The following is a 19,064-nucleotide window of genomic DNA, read 5'->3' as shown; positions in this document are numbered from 1 at the left end:
GTGGCCAATCCAGGTCACTAGTACCAGGCCAAAACCCAAGGAATAGCAATATTCCATGCTACCGACACAGGGCAAGCAGTGGCTTCCCCCATGTCTTTCTCAATTAATAGACTATGGACTTTTCCTCCAGGAACTTGTCTTAAAACCAGCTACGCTATCCTCTCTTACCGCAACCTCTGGCAATGCGTTCCAGAGTTTAACTATTCTCTAAGTGGAAAAAAAAAATTTCCTCCTATTCTTTTATTTTTTTTATGTTCAATAGTTTTATTGGTATATATCAATATAAATAAAACAAGAGAATACCAAAGAACAGCGGGCCTCCACTTATTAAGTTGGCAGTCTGAAAATCGCCCTTCCTCGATGCAGCTAAATGGCAGCATTCCTGGTTGTGTTTACATCCCGGGAGGAAAAGTGCAAGCCGAGATTGCGTTTTTAAATTTTTGCGCTTACATTTCCAGCACAATTTTACTTATAGAAAAGGCAGGTGCAAGAGACGATGGTTGGCAAATATCAAATCATAAGTAAACACGTGCTTTGGGAACTGGTGCCAAGCCCAAGAGTAAAACATAAGCACAGTCTTTGCTTAAGGAGAGAGTTTGAAAGTTGCCCCTTAAACTAGTATTTTCAAAATTTGCATATTAACCGCAGATTCTTAAAAAAAAAAGTCTGAGCTTTTGATGCTTAGCCTCCAAATTTGTATATGCTGTTATAGAATAAGGTCAGTTGCATGCATAAGTCAACATAATTGACTGTTAATTGGACTTAAGGGCCAATTATTGGCTATGAGTTAACTGGCACCAATTTGCAATTGCACAACTGCCCTTAGACACTACTCGACAACCTAGGGCTGTACCCTACGAACGCATGATAAAGAGAAATCAGCGTTGCGAACTTTCTAAATAATAGAGTTAGTTCGATTATTAATGCTAACACGAAAGGTTTTTATACCGATGATGAAGTGGAGGTTGGGAAGCTTAGCCAATCTCTTGCGTTCCAAACTGGTAGAAATTTGGAACAACCTCCCTGACTTCGTAAGATCGATAGGTCAGCTACAACTATTTCGCAAAGCCTTAAAAACTTTGCTGTTCACACAATATCTTAACGGTTTACCCACTGAATTGATAGCATTTTCACATTCTCTTTCTCAGGTTCGTATTCTTTCATACATTCCGGTCTTAATTATTTGCGAGCCGAGTCGAGCTCTGTTAGGAGACGACCCGGTATATAAACTGAAGACTAGACTAGGCTCACCTGTAACTGAATAACACCATAGGAACTCCAAAAAGAGGACACAAACGTAAAGGAAGAAGAATAGTCAATGGGTTCTAGGAGTGGTATTCTGGAGATTAGAAAATTGTGTGAACACAAGACAATAAGTCATTTCAATCTAAAATTTTTGTGAAACGGGGTATTCTCGGTGTGAGAGGTCAGCGAAAGGAGGAAAACCTCCAGCGCTTTACACAGCAAGGCAAAGGTGAGCAAACCCCTGCCAGCACACCATCATCGGATACCTCACGTGTGCTTCAACTGAAATAATAGTCACGCAAGTGAAATCAGGCAGAAAGACCACTCTGAGAACCCCCCAGCCAACTCCCACAATGAACTCAGACTTAGCTTGGATTTGGTGAAAAAAGTTTCCTTTGATTTTGTCCGAAAGTCAAGGGAATCACAACATTCCAAGATACCCCAAGGGGATCTTGGAATGTTGTCAGCAACTCTGCATTTCTAAGATAAGTAATTTCTGGCTAATAATAAAAAAAATATTAATGATTCGATAAATCAGTAAGAAATAAAACTAGGAGGAGGAGGTCAGAGGGTGATGGAAACTTTGAACCATTGAAACTTGGTATTGTGTGTAATTCCTTAACCAAGTTGGTTTCCGAGACCCCTTATCCTCCTTTCTCTTGATAGCTCCCTGTACTGGAAAGAAAAATACTCTGTCATTTTCTTCTGGGCTGCATTTTGATACTATATCACCGGCACGCCACGCGCCTTGTAGGCGGAGCCTGCATGTCCGTTATAGCCGAACAAAACTACAGCTAAAAGCGGCTCTGGGGACCAAATTGGTTGTCCGTTATATGCGAGTCTGCTATATTCGATGATTTTCTGCATGTTTCTAAAGGCGCACGGCCGGGACCAGCGGACCTCGTCCGCTCTAGGCGAGGTTCCGTTCTAAGCGAGTCCGTTATAATGAGATTATACTGTAGTCCCACGAACTATCTTGTCAGATCTCCTCAGTGGTGTATGGGAGGGCCCATCTGAGTTAACTGTGGGCCCAGCCAAAATACTGGGTCTGGCTACGCCACTGGAAAGCACCCTTTGTAAAATAGCATTTAACACTAATCTTTCCAGCACCCATTTTTGAGAGCCACCTGTCTGTGTTTCTCAGCCCTGTGTACATTTATCAAAACTAAATAAGAGTTTGAGCCCACCAGGACAGATAGGGAGACATGATAAAGTACCAGAATGTAAACCACTTAGGATATATGTGGTATATAAATAAAGTGCAAGCCTTCTAGGGATGGAGAACCTACTATACCTGAAGGTAACATCCTTTAAGTTACCAATGAAAAGGAATGATCTAAATCTAGTTCAATAAACTGCTAGAACTTTGTACTAGAGAATGGCATGGGAACAAATTTGTTCCCGTCCCTGCAGGAACTCAATTTCCCTGTGCCCGTGAGTTTTGACGCAGTCCCTGCCCCATTCCTGTAAGCTCTGTTTTAACTGCACAAGCCTCGAGCACTTTTGATTTGAAAGGGTTTGAGGCTTGTGCATATGAGGAAGAAGCTTAGGCATTGGTGGAATGAGGCATTATGACATCACAATCTGAGCTCTAGAATGTTGCTACTTAGGATTTTAAAGGGTTTGAGGCTTGGGCAGATGAGGACGGAGCTTAGGCATTGGTGGAATGAGGCATTATGACATCACAATCTGAGCTCTAGAATGTTGCTACTTAGGATTCTAAAGTGTTTGAGGCTTGTGCAGATGAGGACGGAGCTTAGGCATTGGTGGAATGAGGCATTATGACATCACAATCTGAGCTCTAGAATGTTGCTACTTAGGATTTTAAAGGGTTTGAGGCTTGGGCAGATGAGGACGGAGCTTAGGCATTGGTGGAATGAGGCATTATGACATCACAATCTCAGCTCTAGAATGTTGCTACTTAGGATTTTAAAGGGTTTGAGGCTTGGGCAGATGAGGACGGAGCTTAGGCATTGGTAGAATGAGGCATTATGACATCACAATCTGAGCTCTAGAATGTTGCCACTTAGGATTTTAAAGCGTTTGAGGCTTGTGCAGATGAGGAAGAAGCTTAGGCATTGGTGGAATGAGGCATTATGACATCACAATCTGAGCTCTAGAATGTTGCTACTTAGGATTTTAAAGGGTTTGAGGCTTGGGCAGATGAGGTCGGAGCTTAGGCATTGGTGGAATGAGGCATTATGACATCACAATCTGAACTCTAGAATGTTGCTACTTAGGATTTTAAAGGGTTTGAGGCTTGTGCAGATGAGGATGGAGTTTGCAGGAATGGGACAGAGATAGGAAAAGAACTTGCGGGGAAAATGAGTTCCCGCGGGAATGGGGAAAATTTGTCCCCTTGTCATTCTCTACTTTGTACTAAGCCAGACATCGTCATAGTCCATTTCTGACAAATCTCCTGAATGCCAAAGTATAACACACTTGTACAATCCCTCATTCTATGCCTCCCCTTGCTCAACTTACCCAGGTGCATATGATGCTTTCGTCTCTGATTTACTTGGTGGGGCAACATTATTCATGCAGTGCCCGCTAGGGTACCCCTTGGGCACCACCATTCCATTGTTGTTATTGCAGTTTAGGTGTGCGCAATATCCGGGCCCACAAGCATTCACAATGCCAAGACTGTGGCGTGCTGGAATCTGGCTGCCTTGCGGACAGACATGGAGGAGGCCACTGGAGCTTGGATTGATCACATGTCCCCCATTTGCAATAGTGCCATCTGGTGGAACACTGGTGGAGCTGGAAGGCTGAGCACTGGCATAGCTGGCAGATGCAGAGATATCTGGGAAGCAGCTGGGAAGAGAAAAGTGACAATTTAGCAATTGCTGGGGGCGAAGTCATTCAGCAATTATCAACAGAGCAACGGCTACTACTCACTCAGTGGACTTGATCACTGAGCGCTAATCTTTGGTAGGCCACATTTTTTAAATCATTTTTTGTGTTGTTTATAGGATTTTATTTTTTTGTTTCAGGGCAATTACACTGTCCTATTGCTCAAATAATGTGTGCTGTGGCTCAATAGTAAACAGTGGCATTTAATGGTAAAGCGTGTAATTTCATGAACAATAGGATACACTACTGTGCACGATCGCTAATATAAGGAAAAGATGAGACGATGGGCTTTTTCCTGTCAATTTGAGTTAAAAGTGACCTGAAATGATATGTTTCAAACAAATGCACATCCTTAGGGCTCCTTTTACTAAGCCCGCACTAAAAACGCTAGCACCCCTTAGTAAAACATTTGCAAGTTCAAATCCCCAAGATGAGCTGGAACATTAAAGAAAACCGCTAAACCTTCTCCTGCATCCTCATTCAGCCTATTTACTAAGCAGCGTTAGATGTTAATATAACAATAAACACAAAACCTTAGCCGTTAATGAATGCTCATTCCACTTTCAATAGCCAAAAAAAACCTCCGATATTGTGAAAACCAATGATGCTGGAGGCGCGTTCTTGCGTCCGAACAAAAGTTTGATCGATACATTACACCCTGAGGCAGCTAAACAGTGAAAAGGTGGCCAACGAAGATAAGTTGAAATTTTTTTCATCTCTCTTATAGTTTCTTTCATTTCATTGTACTTTAATACAATGCAGTGTCTGGTTCATGTAAAGGAGGTTTTTTAGCCAGTGAGGTGAACGCCCCACAACCGCTATTCCACCATTGTGGAGGTGGGAGGGCCCTTGTCTGAGGCTTTTTCCTCCGTTTGAAATTGATATTCCGGCCTGCACTGCGTCACTAATTTACCATCTGACATTGTGCACCTTACCATTGTGGAAGTGTTTTGAATTAATGCTCATTTCCACTTTAACAGCTAATGCAAAACAGGCCAGACTACTGTGTGCAATTCTGGTCAAAGCATCTGAAAAAAAATGTAGTGGAATTAGAAAAAATAATGAGAAGGATGAAGCCCTATATTTGAGGCGAAACGGGTCTCGTCGGACTTTGGAATTTGGAATCCTTTAAACAAGGAGGCTCCACGCATCAATCAATCAATCATTGGAATTTTGAACAGTGATATTCACGAAGAAAGCATTATTTGAGATAAGCAAAATGAACTGTGCGTTTTTTGCACTATGTCTAATTTGATGGCAGTTTCCATGACCTTTTTCCTAAAGCTGAAGGTTTTTAAGAGTTGTATTAAAATATTGAAAATTTCAAAAAAAATTTTGTAAAAAGGTATGACTAAAAATATAAAAAGTCGACACACTGTGAAGATTTTTGATCGATGAAAGAGACCCTCAACCACAGTAAGCTGTAGGAGAAATTCATGATCCTTGGCACGGTGTTCTGAGATCTTTTCCTTCACTCTAGTACATATAAAGCCTGATCAACCTTTGTGAAGATCAGAAAATCATATTAGGATATATTATCAGTAGGACCAATCAAACAGAGACACAGAGAGGGAATAAATACAATATTCAAATAAAAGAAAAAAGTCAAACGGGCTTACCCCGTAGTGGGGAGGGGGGAAATACTGCCTAGAAATAGAGAGTTCTTAAAGAACAAAGGCATCCTTAAATAGAAAAGTCTTTAGATTCGTCCTATATATGGGTAAGTGTAATTATGGCTGATGTTGCAAGTCATAATGGATCTGGGGGAGTAACATTTCTGGTTGAGTACAGCTGTGCTCTGTGTTTTCCAGCTGTGAGCAGTACTTGACAAATGTCTATTCCAGGGTGAGCAAGGAGAGGCAGCTGGAACATGTCAACAATGCACATAAGAAATGTGGACAGAATGGTAGGAGAAAGTGGAGGAGAAGAGGAGAAAGAATCAAGGCTACCTCGCAGTACCACTCTTACAAAAATACCTGTTTATCTCTTCACTGGCTGGAATATCTCGAAAGGGTGGTAGATGCGTGGAACAGTCTCCTGGAAGAGGTGGTGGAAACAAGAGACTGTGTCAGAGTTCAAGAGCGCCTGGGATAGGCACGTGGGATCTCTCGGAGAGAGAAAGAGATGATGGTTACTGTGGATGGGCAGACTAGATGGGCCATTTGGCCTTTATCTGCTATCACGTTTCTATGTTTCCATTACACCTATTTCAAAAAGATTGCACTGGTTGCCGATATTGTTTCGTACCCAGTTCAAAGTTTTGAAACTTGTCCATCAAGGTGTTTATGACGTCTTTTCAAGCTCACAAAATCGTTGGTTGTTAAGACACAACAAAGGAGAATATTTTACGATATATGTACGGACCAAAAATTCATGTTTCTCTATAGCTGGACCACTTACGGAGAGTTAAGTTCAAAATTTTGGTGCTGGTATTTAAAGCCCTCTGAGACACGTTGCCGAAGGTTCTTTGATTAGATCATATGTTCCCTCTCGATCTTTGCGATCCATCTATCAACATCTTTTGGAAGTTCTGCCTTTTGCGGATGATAACAAAAGCTACAATCCGTTCCAGGGTATTTAGGCCCTCTTTTACTAAAGTACGCTAACCGATTAGCGTGTGCTAAACGCTAACGCACGCATTAGCGTTTAGCGCATGCTAATTCAATTCACCTTAGTAAAAGAGGGGGGTTAGTGATATGGGCCCGCGGTTGTGGAATGCGCTTCCAGGTATGACACGTTAGATCCCTCCGTTTCTTTTCTTTCGAAAAGCCTTGAAGGCCTATTTTTTTCCAGGATGCTTTCGCCAATTTACGAAAGGAGAAAAGTGCATTTCATTATACTGTAATTTGAATGTGTGATTGTTTGTTTTATTGTACTTGTATGTATTTTGTAATCTGCATAGATCTTTGTGATTTGCGGAATATAAATGTTTTAAATAAATAACCTTTATACTGTACTACATTGCATCTCCTCAAATTGTACTGTAAGTTGCCTTGAAACCTGTTTAGCATACGGCGACCCATAAATCCCAGATTAGATTAGATTAGCAAAACGCACTTACATGTCAGTGGAATCCTCTTTACTGATGTATTCCTCTAGAATACTGGTGTCGATATTAGAGGGCTCGAGGGCTCCGTTAATATCGTGGCCTGAGAAAGAGAGAGAAAGAATGAGGTTATTCAGAGAAAGAGTCATGAGTCCAAGTCACTCGGCGTAAAAGAGAATTGTACAATTTTTCTTTTCAACCAGTATGTACTGAATACTGGGCCCACTTTATTCCACTTTCCCCAGCACAAGCATTGAATTAGACGACGCATTTTGCACCTGCTTTTCCTCTCTGCTACATATTACTAAATGGATTTCCAGGAGGCTTTCTGGATCTCCGTTTATTATTCCACGGCACACAAAAGCTGAATCTGACTGTTTAAATTCTTTGACTGGACCCTGAAGCATTGAGCTCTAGGGCTCTGTGATTAGTGGGCTGAATTCTAGCTGGAAAGACCTGGGACTGGCGGAGCTACATACTCTTCGAGTTAGTTTATACAGGTCTGTCTGTGCCAGAACCGCATTGCATATAGAGATGCCAAGTTAATCTGTTCAAGGCTGGAGACTTTTTGGCCAGACCTGCTTTTGAATTTATATTCTAAAGGAGTGAGATTTGTAGTGCCAAATCTAGGGTTACCAGACGTCTGGGAAACCCCGGACATGTCCAGGTGCCCGGAGGGCAGTTTGTCCGGGTTTTAGAAGTCCCCTACCTCAGGGCCGCATGCGCAGACAACAGTCCCGAGCTCTTGGAGGTTTGTGTGGGGGCTGGGCTTGGGGCAGAGCTGGAACAGGGTGGGGCTAGGGTGGGACCAGGTGTCCTCTTTTTTTTTTTATACAGGAAATCTGGCCTAATCGAGCCAATTGAAATCAGTGCTGCAAGTCCGACAATGCATCAGAGATTCCGGATTGTCTCAAAATCAACAGCTTGGAACTGTGCAGCTTGGCATCTCTGTGCTTAGGTCAGTGATAGCTAACTCTAGACCAGTGGTCTCAAACTCGCGGCCCGGGGACCACATGAGGCCTGCCAGGTACTATTTTGAGGCCCTCAGTATGTTTATTATAATCAGAAAAATAAAATAAAACAGTTTCTTGATCATGTGTCTCTTTAGCGCTAAATGACCATATTATTATTAAGACTTAGCCAAAAGGAAAGATTTATAAACTATAAAGCGTTTTACCTCATGCAAAATTGTCACTTCTTTAATAAGAAATTAACTATTTTTTTCTGAGGCCCTCCAAGTCCCTACAAATCCAAAAGGTGGCCCTGCAAAGGGTTGGAGTTGGAGACCACTGCTCTAAGGTTTCCAGATTTTGCATCTGGTAAAGGAGGACATGAGGCTCCGCCCTGTTCTGCCCTCAGGCCCGCCCCATTCCACTCCCAGCCCCGCCCTGTTCCGTCTCCCAACCCCAGCCCCATGCAAACCTCGTCTCTTCAGGCCGGGTCTGGAATGCATCTGCGCATGCGAAGATGGGATGTGATGACGTCGCTCGCACGCATGTGACATCACCATGTCGCATCTGCACAGAAACACACCTGACTTGGCCCCGATCTTACTAGCTTTTCCAAAACCTGGACAAAAGTGTAGGGTTTTGAAAAGCCATCCGGACGTCCAGACAGTCCTCTGAAAAGTGGACGTATCCGGGTAATTCTGGGCAAACTCAACCGGGCTAACTTCTGCCATTCAAGTTTTGCGCTCCTTCAACGATTCAAGAACAACTCAATGCTGGAAACTGCCACGCCCCTCCCCACGCCAAGTCAGGAGAAAAGCACTCTACGAATCCACCTTCGAGTACCAAAGCCCCAAAATCTGGAACTTCCTTCCGAGCTACTTACACCTTCAATTTTCACCACTGACCAGTCTGACTCATAATGTCCCTCTCTTTATAATCTTACCAATCTTATGTCAGCCGCAATGATTCCTAGCTGACACTTGTGGGGTACAAGAACCAAGATGGTATGGTATGTGTTTCAACTTGGATCAGTTGCAACGCACATCGTTCTATGCCCTTGGCAAAATCTTTAAAGCTCCAATAGTCGAGGGGGGGGGGGAAGAGAGTGATGAAGTTGTATGTGATGATTTTATGTTATAGTCTATAACTGTATTGTTTTACATAGATTATATAGGGGCTCATTTTCAAAGCACTTAGAGTTCTATAGGTTACAATGGAACTTTGTAGGTGTAAGTGCTTGGAAGATATGCCTCCAAGTAGAAACATGTTGGTAGAGTGGAATAAAAAACACAATAAATAAATAGAATAAATAAACTTAAGGGTTCTGGCAGAGAAGAACAGAGAAAGGATGGGTTCCGAGGAGTTTGAGATAGAAATCAGAGACTGGAGGTGGGAGACAGTAGGGACTCAGGGACTTAGGAACAACGCTATCCTCCTCCCTGTCTCTTTCACTCCTCTCTCTCCTTCTCTGCTCAGATCCAACAGCCCGCCAAATCCTGTCGCTTCCTCCTCTATAACATTACCAAAATCCATCCTCTTCTCTCTGAGCACATGTCCAAAACCCTTATCATCAACTCGCGCTTAGACTACTGTAACGTACTTCCCTCGGGCCTCCCACGTGCCTGTCTCTCGTCTCTTCAATCCAAACAAAGATGAAAATATAATAATGCCCTGTTTCGCACTATGGTACAGAACTTTCTGACATTTGTCCTGGCCGTGTCCCCTCTCAGCTTCAGTCCATGACCTCTTGTCCGAGTTACACTTGACAATAGTTTTGCAAGAGAACTTCATCTTTGTCCTACAAGCTGACAATTATCTGCTGATTGTGACACTTGACAATTATTCTATTAAAGGACATTCCAAGAAATGCTTGGGCCACAAGAAAGCCATGATGTCAGGTCAAGACATGGTCAAAATGACATAAACTGTAGATAAAGCTGCTGACAATCTACAAGCAAGATTAGGAGGGAGGGTGGAGGGTGCCCACTCTCAGGGATCATTGACCTTAGTATTAAGAATGCATTGTCGAAGAAAATGGAGAAGTCATATTTGACAGCAGGTGGCACCAAGCTTCATTATGACTCAACTGCAATTATATATATCATCCAATCATTAAATATGATAAAGTGTGCAAATCTAATAGAAATTAAGTATGTAATTAGTAGCTATGCACAAGTCCGGACCCCAGGCTCTTACGCTTGGTTATAAAAGGTTCAACTTAGTTCTTTAAAAGGTAGAACGGACTGGGCAACACATGGCATACTCTGTGTTATTCTTCCATTGACCTAACTGCTGTTACTATATTCTATTTGGATACTATTTATTATGTAAGCTGTCTTTTGGGTTTTTTTTTGCTTTTGCTCAAAACACCCGCTTTTATGAAGTGACTTCCCTCCCCTCTCCTTTTGTTCTCTCCCTTCCCCTTCCTACCTCCCTTTTATTTTAATTGTTTTGATTTCGATGTCATTTTAAATCTTCCCTCCCCTCAGTGCCTATCATACCTACTCTGTCCATATTTTGTCTCTGTCTAGTTTTTATATTCCCATATTTATTTATTTATTTTTATTATTGCATTTTTTAAACTCTAATTTTAGGAGTTATAACCCGTCCAGATATTTGTTTGATGGTCGGTATATCAAACTGTAAATAAACTTGAAACTTTGTTTATTACTATTAAATATATATTATATACAGCAATTGGGTTGTCAGTGTGAGATCATTTAAATACATTGAAGATATTGTAGCATCTTCAGGGGCATGCGATGAAGCTACTAAGTAGTAGATTTAAAATAGACCAGAGAAAATATTTCTTCACACAATGTGTAGTTAAACTCTGGAATTTGCTGTCGGAGAATGTGGTGAGATCGGTTAGCTCAGCAGGGTTTAAAAAAGGTTTGGATAATTTCCCAGACTAGCTTCTGCGATGGCTTCTATTTGTTTTTGTCTGCATTTTTCTGTTTCCGTCTCAAAGCTGCAGTCTCTTATTCTGCATTACATGTGTTCTCCGCATGTGAACAAGGTGACGCATTTAGTCGGTGTGTAGTTCCTGTGTAGTGTTTATGTTATTGTTTTATGACATAATGCTTAGTACATCACATGGGTCAAAGGTCACTTTGGGAAGCCACAAAACTTAGAGACTTGAAGAAAGCACAGATGTTTATTAGCATACATATGCGACTCCTGAGCTCCAAGCTGGCTTCAGAAGTCCCGAAAACAGGAAGTTACAGAGATATTTATACATTCTTCTGGCTAAACAACTGAATTGTAGAAAAAACTTTTCACATGTTACTTTTCTTAACAATCATTGGTGCTAAGCTCACACAAGCAGGTCATTAGCAGGTCACTTATCTAAGCCCTGCAGTCTTTCTTTTACATGTCGTTTATGCTGAGATAGTCATAAGAAGTTAGAATGTCCAAGCTAACACCCAGCACAAAAGAACAGGGGAAACAAAACCACAAGAATCAAAAGCACAAAAACAGAGTGGAATTGTCCCAATCAGAATGGTGCACAAAAAAAGTGTCTTTCAACTCATCTGATAAATCCAAATGCCTTTATTCATCCAAAGTTCTGTAAATCCATACAATGACTCAATGACCCGACATGTACGTGTTTCGGCTTACCCGGCCTGCATCAGGAGTCTATAATCATATATGAATATAAATAAATAAATAGACAGGCAGGCTAGAACATGAGATAAGTTAGGTCTGCAGCTAAACATAATTCAGCATTTTATTAAAGAGAAAACTTAGTTCAACACTTAGGAAAACCAGTCCCAGACTCCTTCAAAAGCGGTTTACAAGTTAAAAGCATGAAATTAAGAAAGGAATTCCAAAATAACATAGGAAAGAGACACACTCACCAAGAGGATATATATATAAAAAAATCAAAACATCATAACTACAGTTACATTTAAAAGTACAAGTCTCCTGTGTAAATCCCTGCCTCCCCCCGCTGTCCCCCAGGCTTCGATCCAACAAGGATTAAGGAGTCCGGGAAAAAAATCAGATTAGCAGGATATGTAATCAAGGAGGCACAAGGCCAAATGCCAGTTTAAAAAGGAAAACCTTTAACAAAATCCTGAATTTCGGAAAACTGGATTCCAGACGAATATCTGAAAGAAGGTTTTTCTTATAGATTCTAGATGTGCCAGATGTGGTCCAGGAAGAGTCAGAAGGTTTGCGTCAATGGATTTTAATTGGCATGAGAGAGTGTAAGGAATAACCAACTGAGAAAGGTAAAAGGGAAGACCAGGAGTGTCAAATGCCGGTCCTTGAGGGCCGCTATCCAGTCGGGTTTTCAAGATTTCCCCAATGAATATGCATGAGATCTATTAGCATACAATGAAAGCAGTGTATGCAAATAGATCTCATTGGGGAAATCCTGAAAACCCGACTGGATTGCGGCCCTCGAGGACTGACATTGGACACCCCTGCACTAGTCATAGAGTCTTAAAGATGGAGCAATATTGAACAGGCAGAAATAGTGATGTAAATTTAGCGTGGCATCGCACATAGTAAAGGAAATGCAGGGCCGTATTTTGAAAAGTCTGTAGACATTTTAGCTGAAAATTTGTTATACCAACAAAAACAGAATTACAGCAGTCTAGTCTGTATATAATAAAAGCATATATAAGTGTATGAAATGAAGCAAAGTCAAGGAATGAGCAAAGTAATTAAGAACATAAGAATTGGCGCTGCTGGGTCAGACCAGTGGTCCATCGTGCCCAGCAGTCCACTCCCAGGGCGGCCCTTAGGTCAAAGACCAGTGCCTTAATTGAGTCTAGCCTTACCTGCGTACGTTCTGGTCTAGCAGGAACTTGTCTAACTTTGTCTTGAATCCCTGGAGTGTGTTTTCCCCTATAACAGCCTCCGGAAGAGCGTTCCAGCTTTCTACCACTCTCTGGGTGAAGAAGAACTTCCTTACGCTTGTACGGAATCTATCCCCTTTCAACTTTAGAGAGTGCCCAGTAGGAGGTATATTGATGTTCTACTACTTGGTTTAATATTTACAATATTGCCTTTTCATAGGTATGGTTGTTGTGGTCCCAACTAGGATCCCAGTTTCAACACAAGCCTTCCTCAGGGCACTAGTGAGATACTTGTTGATAAGGTGTATGCAAATAGCCTTGTCGATGTGTTGTATTCTGCAGCAAAACCAAAGTGAAACGCCAGAAAGAATGGCAAATGAGCATAACAGGCAACACATAGCTAGACTTATCTTGGCAGGCTACTGATTGGCAGCTGAGTCTCCCTGGTAGACTGTAAGTACCATAATAAGAAAAAATTATAGCAGAACCACAAGTAACTGGGTTTGTTGGGTAGGATGGACAAGGGATCCGGGCGGCTCACTGTAATGGTAACGATTTAGATCATTGTTTTTCAGCTCAGTCCTGGAGTACCCCCTTGCCAGTCCAGGTTTTCAGGATATCCACAATGAAAACAATTTGCATAAAATAGAGGCAGTATTTGCAAATCAAGTTTATGCATATTCATTGTGGATATCCTGAAAACCTGGACTGGCAAGGGGGTACTCCAGGACCGAGTTGAGAAACACTGATTTAGATCATGCAGTATTACTGGAACCATACTGCCAACTGGGTCGATCTGGCAGGTTAGGGGTACAGGAATAATTAGCTAGAGGACAGTATGGTGCAGTGGTTAGAGCTACAATCTCAGCACCCTGAGGTTGTGGGTTCAAACCCCACGCTGCTCCCTGTGATCCTGGGCAAGTCACTTAATCCTCCACTGCCCCAGGTACATTAGATAAGACTGTGAAGCCCACCGGGATAGATAGGGAAAATGCTTGAAGAGTGGTTGTTTAACTACACAAAGGCGGTATACAAGTCCCAATCTCTTCCCCTAGATCTGTCTGGTAGGATATGCAGGGGATCTTGAAGGACAGATGTTTAGTCAAAAACCACACTAGTGTAGTTGTCTGTTTTTAGATGATCATAGAGCTTTGGAATTCCATACAAGAAAGGTTGGGTGCTGGAGGGATCTAGGGCGATGTCTTCTATGAGCGCATGCTCATCTACCCAAGTAGAGACACAAAAAAAGACTGGCCCGATAAAGGACACATATCTCGCAGGCGGTCATGCTCTGGCTGCAGTTGGGAGGCCATGTTTATTAGCGTAGACTACTTGCCATCGTACATCAGAGAAGAAATGCGTTTAGATAGATTCAAAAGTTTCCTTTATAATGATGCCTTCGAGACTTAATTTCAGAGATAAACTACAGATCCTCAGTTTTGTACAATCACAGTTACAAACTAGCCTTCCTTAGGCAGCTACTATACTTACCCATTTATATTATACTTTCCTATTACAATTGTAGTTTCACCCTCCTTCCTTAATCCTTCGGTAAGTGATCATTATGTATCAATCTAGTTATGTGTTTTTACTTTATTTATTTTTTTATGTAAATCACTTAGAAATTAAAAAATATAAAAAATTTTAAAAAAAAATTTAAAAATTTAAATTGAATCAGGTTGGGCAGACTGGATGGACCATTCGGGTCTTTACCTGCCGTCATCTACTATGTTATCAAATTTTAAATAAAACTTGGGACCTTTTTGCCTTAACCTTCTACGTCATCCGTTACTGTCTTCAGCTTCTCTGTGAAATTTGACTTTGGTGTTTGTCATACAATATAAAAACCCTTTCCCTCACTGAATGTCCACAGTTACTCTTAATTGGGGGGGGGGGGGGACCTCTAAAAAGAGATCTATTATCTTAACTTCACCATAAAGAAACCACTGAAAATTAAACATATGAAGTGACCAAGATCTTATAAAAAGATAATTTCTCCTCGCTTCTGTGTTCATATCTAGGCCTTCCCTTTTAAATAATCTCAGTGAGAATAGTCTAGTACTCATGGCTTGAGGCGATCATGTGTCTGCAGTCAGATTTACGGTCAGCGCTCCCTCCCCCAGTGGTGGGCATTCGTTGTTGATATAAATTGCTTTGTTTTTATCTGACTCTAGTGAGGGGAGTCACCAGTGGGGTCTGAGCCAATTTGAAGGGCCAGTCCGGCTGCCAAAGCACTAGGAGAGAGGCAGCCCACACATCCAAGATAAGGAAGGCAGCTTTCTCCGGCAAAGCCCAATCTTCCGATCAAAGTGATATAATTAAAATAGCCTCTGCCCCCCACCCCCCACCCCCCGCACTCTGGTTAAAGGTAAGTCAGTGAACTATGCGACAACAAGGGGTTCCATCTGTATTGTGAACATCAGATCTCTTTATTGTATAAATCCTTTCTACTTCTAGAGACACAGAAACATCAGAAAATAAATCCAGCTGGAATCTTGCCAAACAGAGTTACAGAGGGAGAAATTTTTACCAAGATAGCAGAGAGTGAGAAAGAAACACAGTCCCAGGAAAAGTGAAGAGTTTAACTTTCTCTTGGCTTCAGGGCCAGCCCAAAAGTATGAAATGCCATAGGTGAACCTTCCCCCTCGGAGAAGCTCAAGTCCCTATCCCACCCCTCTCCGGTAGGCCAGTATTTCCCCCTTCTCTTGCCTTCCTTACACACCCACCCATAGCCCAGCATCTCACTCTTCCATAGATCCCCCAACGTATTCAATATCTCATCTCCCCTTCCCTAGTCCCCCAAGAACAATAAAAAGCCATGGTTGCGAGACAATGTTCTGTTGTGGATTGGGAACTGGTTAAAAAAACAACAGAAAACGTAGTAGGGTTAAATGGCTAGTTCTCTAAATGGAGGAGGATGAATAGTTGAGGACTGCAAAGATCTGAACTGGGAAAGGTGCCTTTTAACATATTTATAAATGATCTGGAAAATGGGAACGATGAGTGAGATGAGCACATTTACAGATGACAGAAAACTATTCAAAGCCATTAAATCATATGTGGACTGTGAGAAATTGCAGGAGGGTCTTAGGCCGGAACACCGGGCATTCAAATGGGTGATGAAATTTAACGTGGAGAAGTGCAAAGTGATGCACATAGGGAAGAATAACCCAAATTAAAGTTCCATGATGCTCGATTCCACTGTAGGAGTTACCACCCAAGAAAAAGATCTTGGCGTCAATGTGGACAATAGGTTGAAATCTTCAGCTCAGTGTGTGATGACCACCCAAAAAAGCAAGCAGAATGTTAGGAATTGTTAGTAAAGGAATAGGAAATAAAGAATATTATAATGCCTCTGTATCACTCCATGGTGCAACCTCCCATGGAGTATAATGTGCATGTCAAAAAAAAGATATAGCAGAATTAGAAAAAACGTAAAGAGTGACCAAAATAATTAAGGAAATAGAGTAACTCTTATATGAGGAGACGCTAAAGAGGTTCTTCAGCCTGGAGAAGAGACAGCTGAGGGGGGATATAATACAGGTCTACAAGGTTCACAAAATTATAGGACAATCTAAGGAACCAAGTTAAAGGAAACTTGCAAACTTAAGGTGTATGTATGAGGGGGGGGGATGAAGGGGAACAAAACCATACATAAGAATAGCTATACTGGGCAGACCGAAGGTCCATCTAGTCCAGCATCCTGACATAGACATAGACATAGAAATCGACGGCAGATAAGGGCCAAGGCCCATCCAGTCTGCCCACCCTAATGACCCTCTCCTGCCTTTACTTTGCGAATAGAACCCACGTGTCGATCCCATTTGGCCTTAAAATCAGGCACGCTGTTGGCCTCAATCACCTGAAGTGGAAGACCATTCCAGCGATCCACCACCCTTTCGGTGAAAAAGATTTTCCTGGTGTCACCGTGCAGTTTCCCGCCTCTGATTTTCCACGGGTGTCCTCTTGTTGCCGTGGGACCCCTGAAAAAGAAGATATCTTCTTCTACCTCGATGCGGCCCGTGAGATACTTGAACGTCTCGATCATGTCTCCCCTCTCTCTGCGCTCCTCGAGCGAGTATAGCTGTAATTTATCTAACCGTTCTTCGTACGGGAGATCCTTCAGTCCCGAGACCATCCGGGTGGCCATTCTCTGGACCGATTCCAGCCTCAGCACATCCTTACGGTAATGTGGCCTCCAGAATTGCACACAGTATTCCAGGTGCGGTCTCACCATGGATCTATACAATGACATAATGACTTCAGGCTTACGGCTGACGAAACCCCTGCGTATGCAACCTATGATTTGTCTTGCCTTGGAAGAAGCTTGCTCCACTTGATTGGCAGCCTTCATGTCCTTCCAACAGTGGCTAATCCAGGCTACAAGTACATGGCAGGATACCAAAAAGTGGCAAGACTCCCTCTACTGACCTCAGGAATAAGTAATGGCTTATTCTATCTTCAATACAAAAATATATATACCAACTCAACTCTTAAAAAATCTACTGCAGCTGAAAAAAAGCCTCCGAATCCCATCTTCAGACTGGCAAGGGTAAGCACCTCACTGGCTTGCCCAGGTCTATCTTAAGGCGAGGGAGGAGTGGCCTAATGGTTACAGCTGCCGTTGTGGGTTCAAGCCCAATGCTACTCCTTGTGCTTCTGGGCAAGTCAGTTAACTCTCCATTGCCCTCAGGTACCGTAGCCAGATTCTGAGCCCACCAGGACAGATACAGAAAATACTTAAAGAGTACCTGCTTAGATTGTGAACTGGTTATGAACCACTCAGATGGCTGTTCTTATGCGCAGTATATCAAATACAAAATAAAACTTAGAAAACAGTTTATGGACTTTACCTCCAGAAGTTTATCCAAACCTTTTAAAATCCAGCTGCATTAACTGCTTTTACCACATCCTCTGGCAACGAGTTCCAGAGATTAACTGTGGGGCCTTTTTACTAAGCTGTGCTAGTAACTAGACTTTGGGGAAAATTCTAAAACCGGTGCCTACACTTAAACGCTGGTAGGTGCCCTACCGACGCTTAAGTTAATTGAAGAACACCATTAGAAATGACAAAAAACGGCAAGGTTGAGGTGCCTACTGGCGCCTAAATAAGGGCACCAGAATCGTACCTACTTAAGTACTCCAGGACGCCGAACGCCACAGTAGGCTTGGCCAACGCCGGAAGTAGTGTTAGGCAGCCTGAAGTGCTTATTCCAGCATGGGAGAGCCGACGGAAGAGGGCTGCAGTCCGGCCATCGGACCAACGGTCGGCTCGGGGGCCCGTTCCAGCGGGGCACCCGACACTGTCTTCGCTCCTCCCCCATTCCAGCAGGGGAGAGCCGACGGAGGAGGGCTGCAGTCCGACCATTGGACCAACGGTCGGCTCGGGGGCCCGTTCCAGCGGGGCACCCGACACTGTCTTCGCTCCTCCCCCATGCCAGCAGGGGAGAGCCAACAGAGGAGGGCTGCAGTCTGGCCATTGGACCAAAAGCATGTTTTATGCGCGATTGATAAAAATTAACATTGCTTCTCCCCTCCTCTCCCTTCCATTCGTCCAATAGTGCAGCAGGAGTGGGGGGGGTTTGGCGTTTTTTTTAAAATTTTATTCAGTGATGGACACATGCAAATGTAGGAAATCTTTGCTGCTGTCCGCCGATCTTATTTGCATGTGTGATTTTTAAAGAAAGTCTCAGGTTTTTAGATTCGGTATCAAAATGGCTGCGTTAGCAGACCGTCGCTTTTTAACACGGGTTTTTGAAAATCCTGGCCTGGGTCGGCTAAGAGCCATTCCCGTCGGGCTAAATAGCGCTGAATATTGGGCCCAGAGCGTTTTGCCTGTCAGCTTCTTGGGCAAAAGACAGTCAAACATTTACCAGGAAATTGCAAAAAACAATGTGGCCCCTCAGTGTTCCCGCTAAGCTGCGCTGGCGTGCGCTGGCGCACAAAATGTTACATCGCAGCGCACAAGTTTCACGTCACAGCGCACACTCGAGCGGAGGTGAGAGGAAGCGGCGGCGGTCTGCCCTGATCGCCTAAGATGCAGCAGCGGCGGCATCCCCGTAATTTACGGGGATCATGAAAGGAGCCGCCGCTGCTGCATCTTAGGCGATCAGGGCAGACCGCCGCCGCTTCCACCTCAAGGCGCGTGGATAGAAATTGCAT

General features: G+C 42.9%; 1 protein-coding gene across 6 annotated transcripts in view; it reads right to left on the bottom strand.

Moving 5' to 3' along the window:
* The window catches only part of MYRF (myelin regulatory factor), a 177,854-nt gene that overhangs the window by 97,154 nt on the left and 61,636 nt on the right, over nucleotides 1-19,064 (bottom strand). For 5 of the 6 annotated variants that reach the window (XM_033928865.1, XM_033928866.1, XM_033928868.1 and 2 more), the window contains exons 2-3: nucleotides 7,160-7,247; nucleotides 3,730-4,059 (exon numbers count right to left, since the gene is read on the bottom strand). The exons of the other annotated variant lie outside the window; for it this stretch is intronic. In XM_033928865.1, the coding sequence (XP_033784756.1) occupies nucleotides 3,730-4,059; nucleotides 7,160-7,247 (418 nt within the window). The remainder of the gene's footprint in view (nucleotides 1-3,729; nucleotides 4,060-7,159; nucleotides 7,248-19,064) is intronic. 6 annotated transcript variants of the gene reach the window in all.

Source organism: Geotrypetes seraphini, chromosome 19 (assembly GCF_902459505.1).
Source record: "Geotrypetes seraphini chromosome 19, aGeoSer1.1, whole genome shotgun sequence".
Lineage (NCBI taxonomy): Eukaryota > Metazoa > Chordata > Amphibia > Gymnophiona > Dermophiidae > Geotrypetes > Geotrypetes seraphini.
The sequence above is the reverse complement of the archived record's forward strand: the minus strand, read 5'-3'. Positions and strand labels throughout refer to the sequence as shown.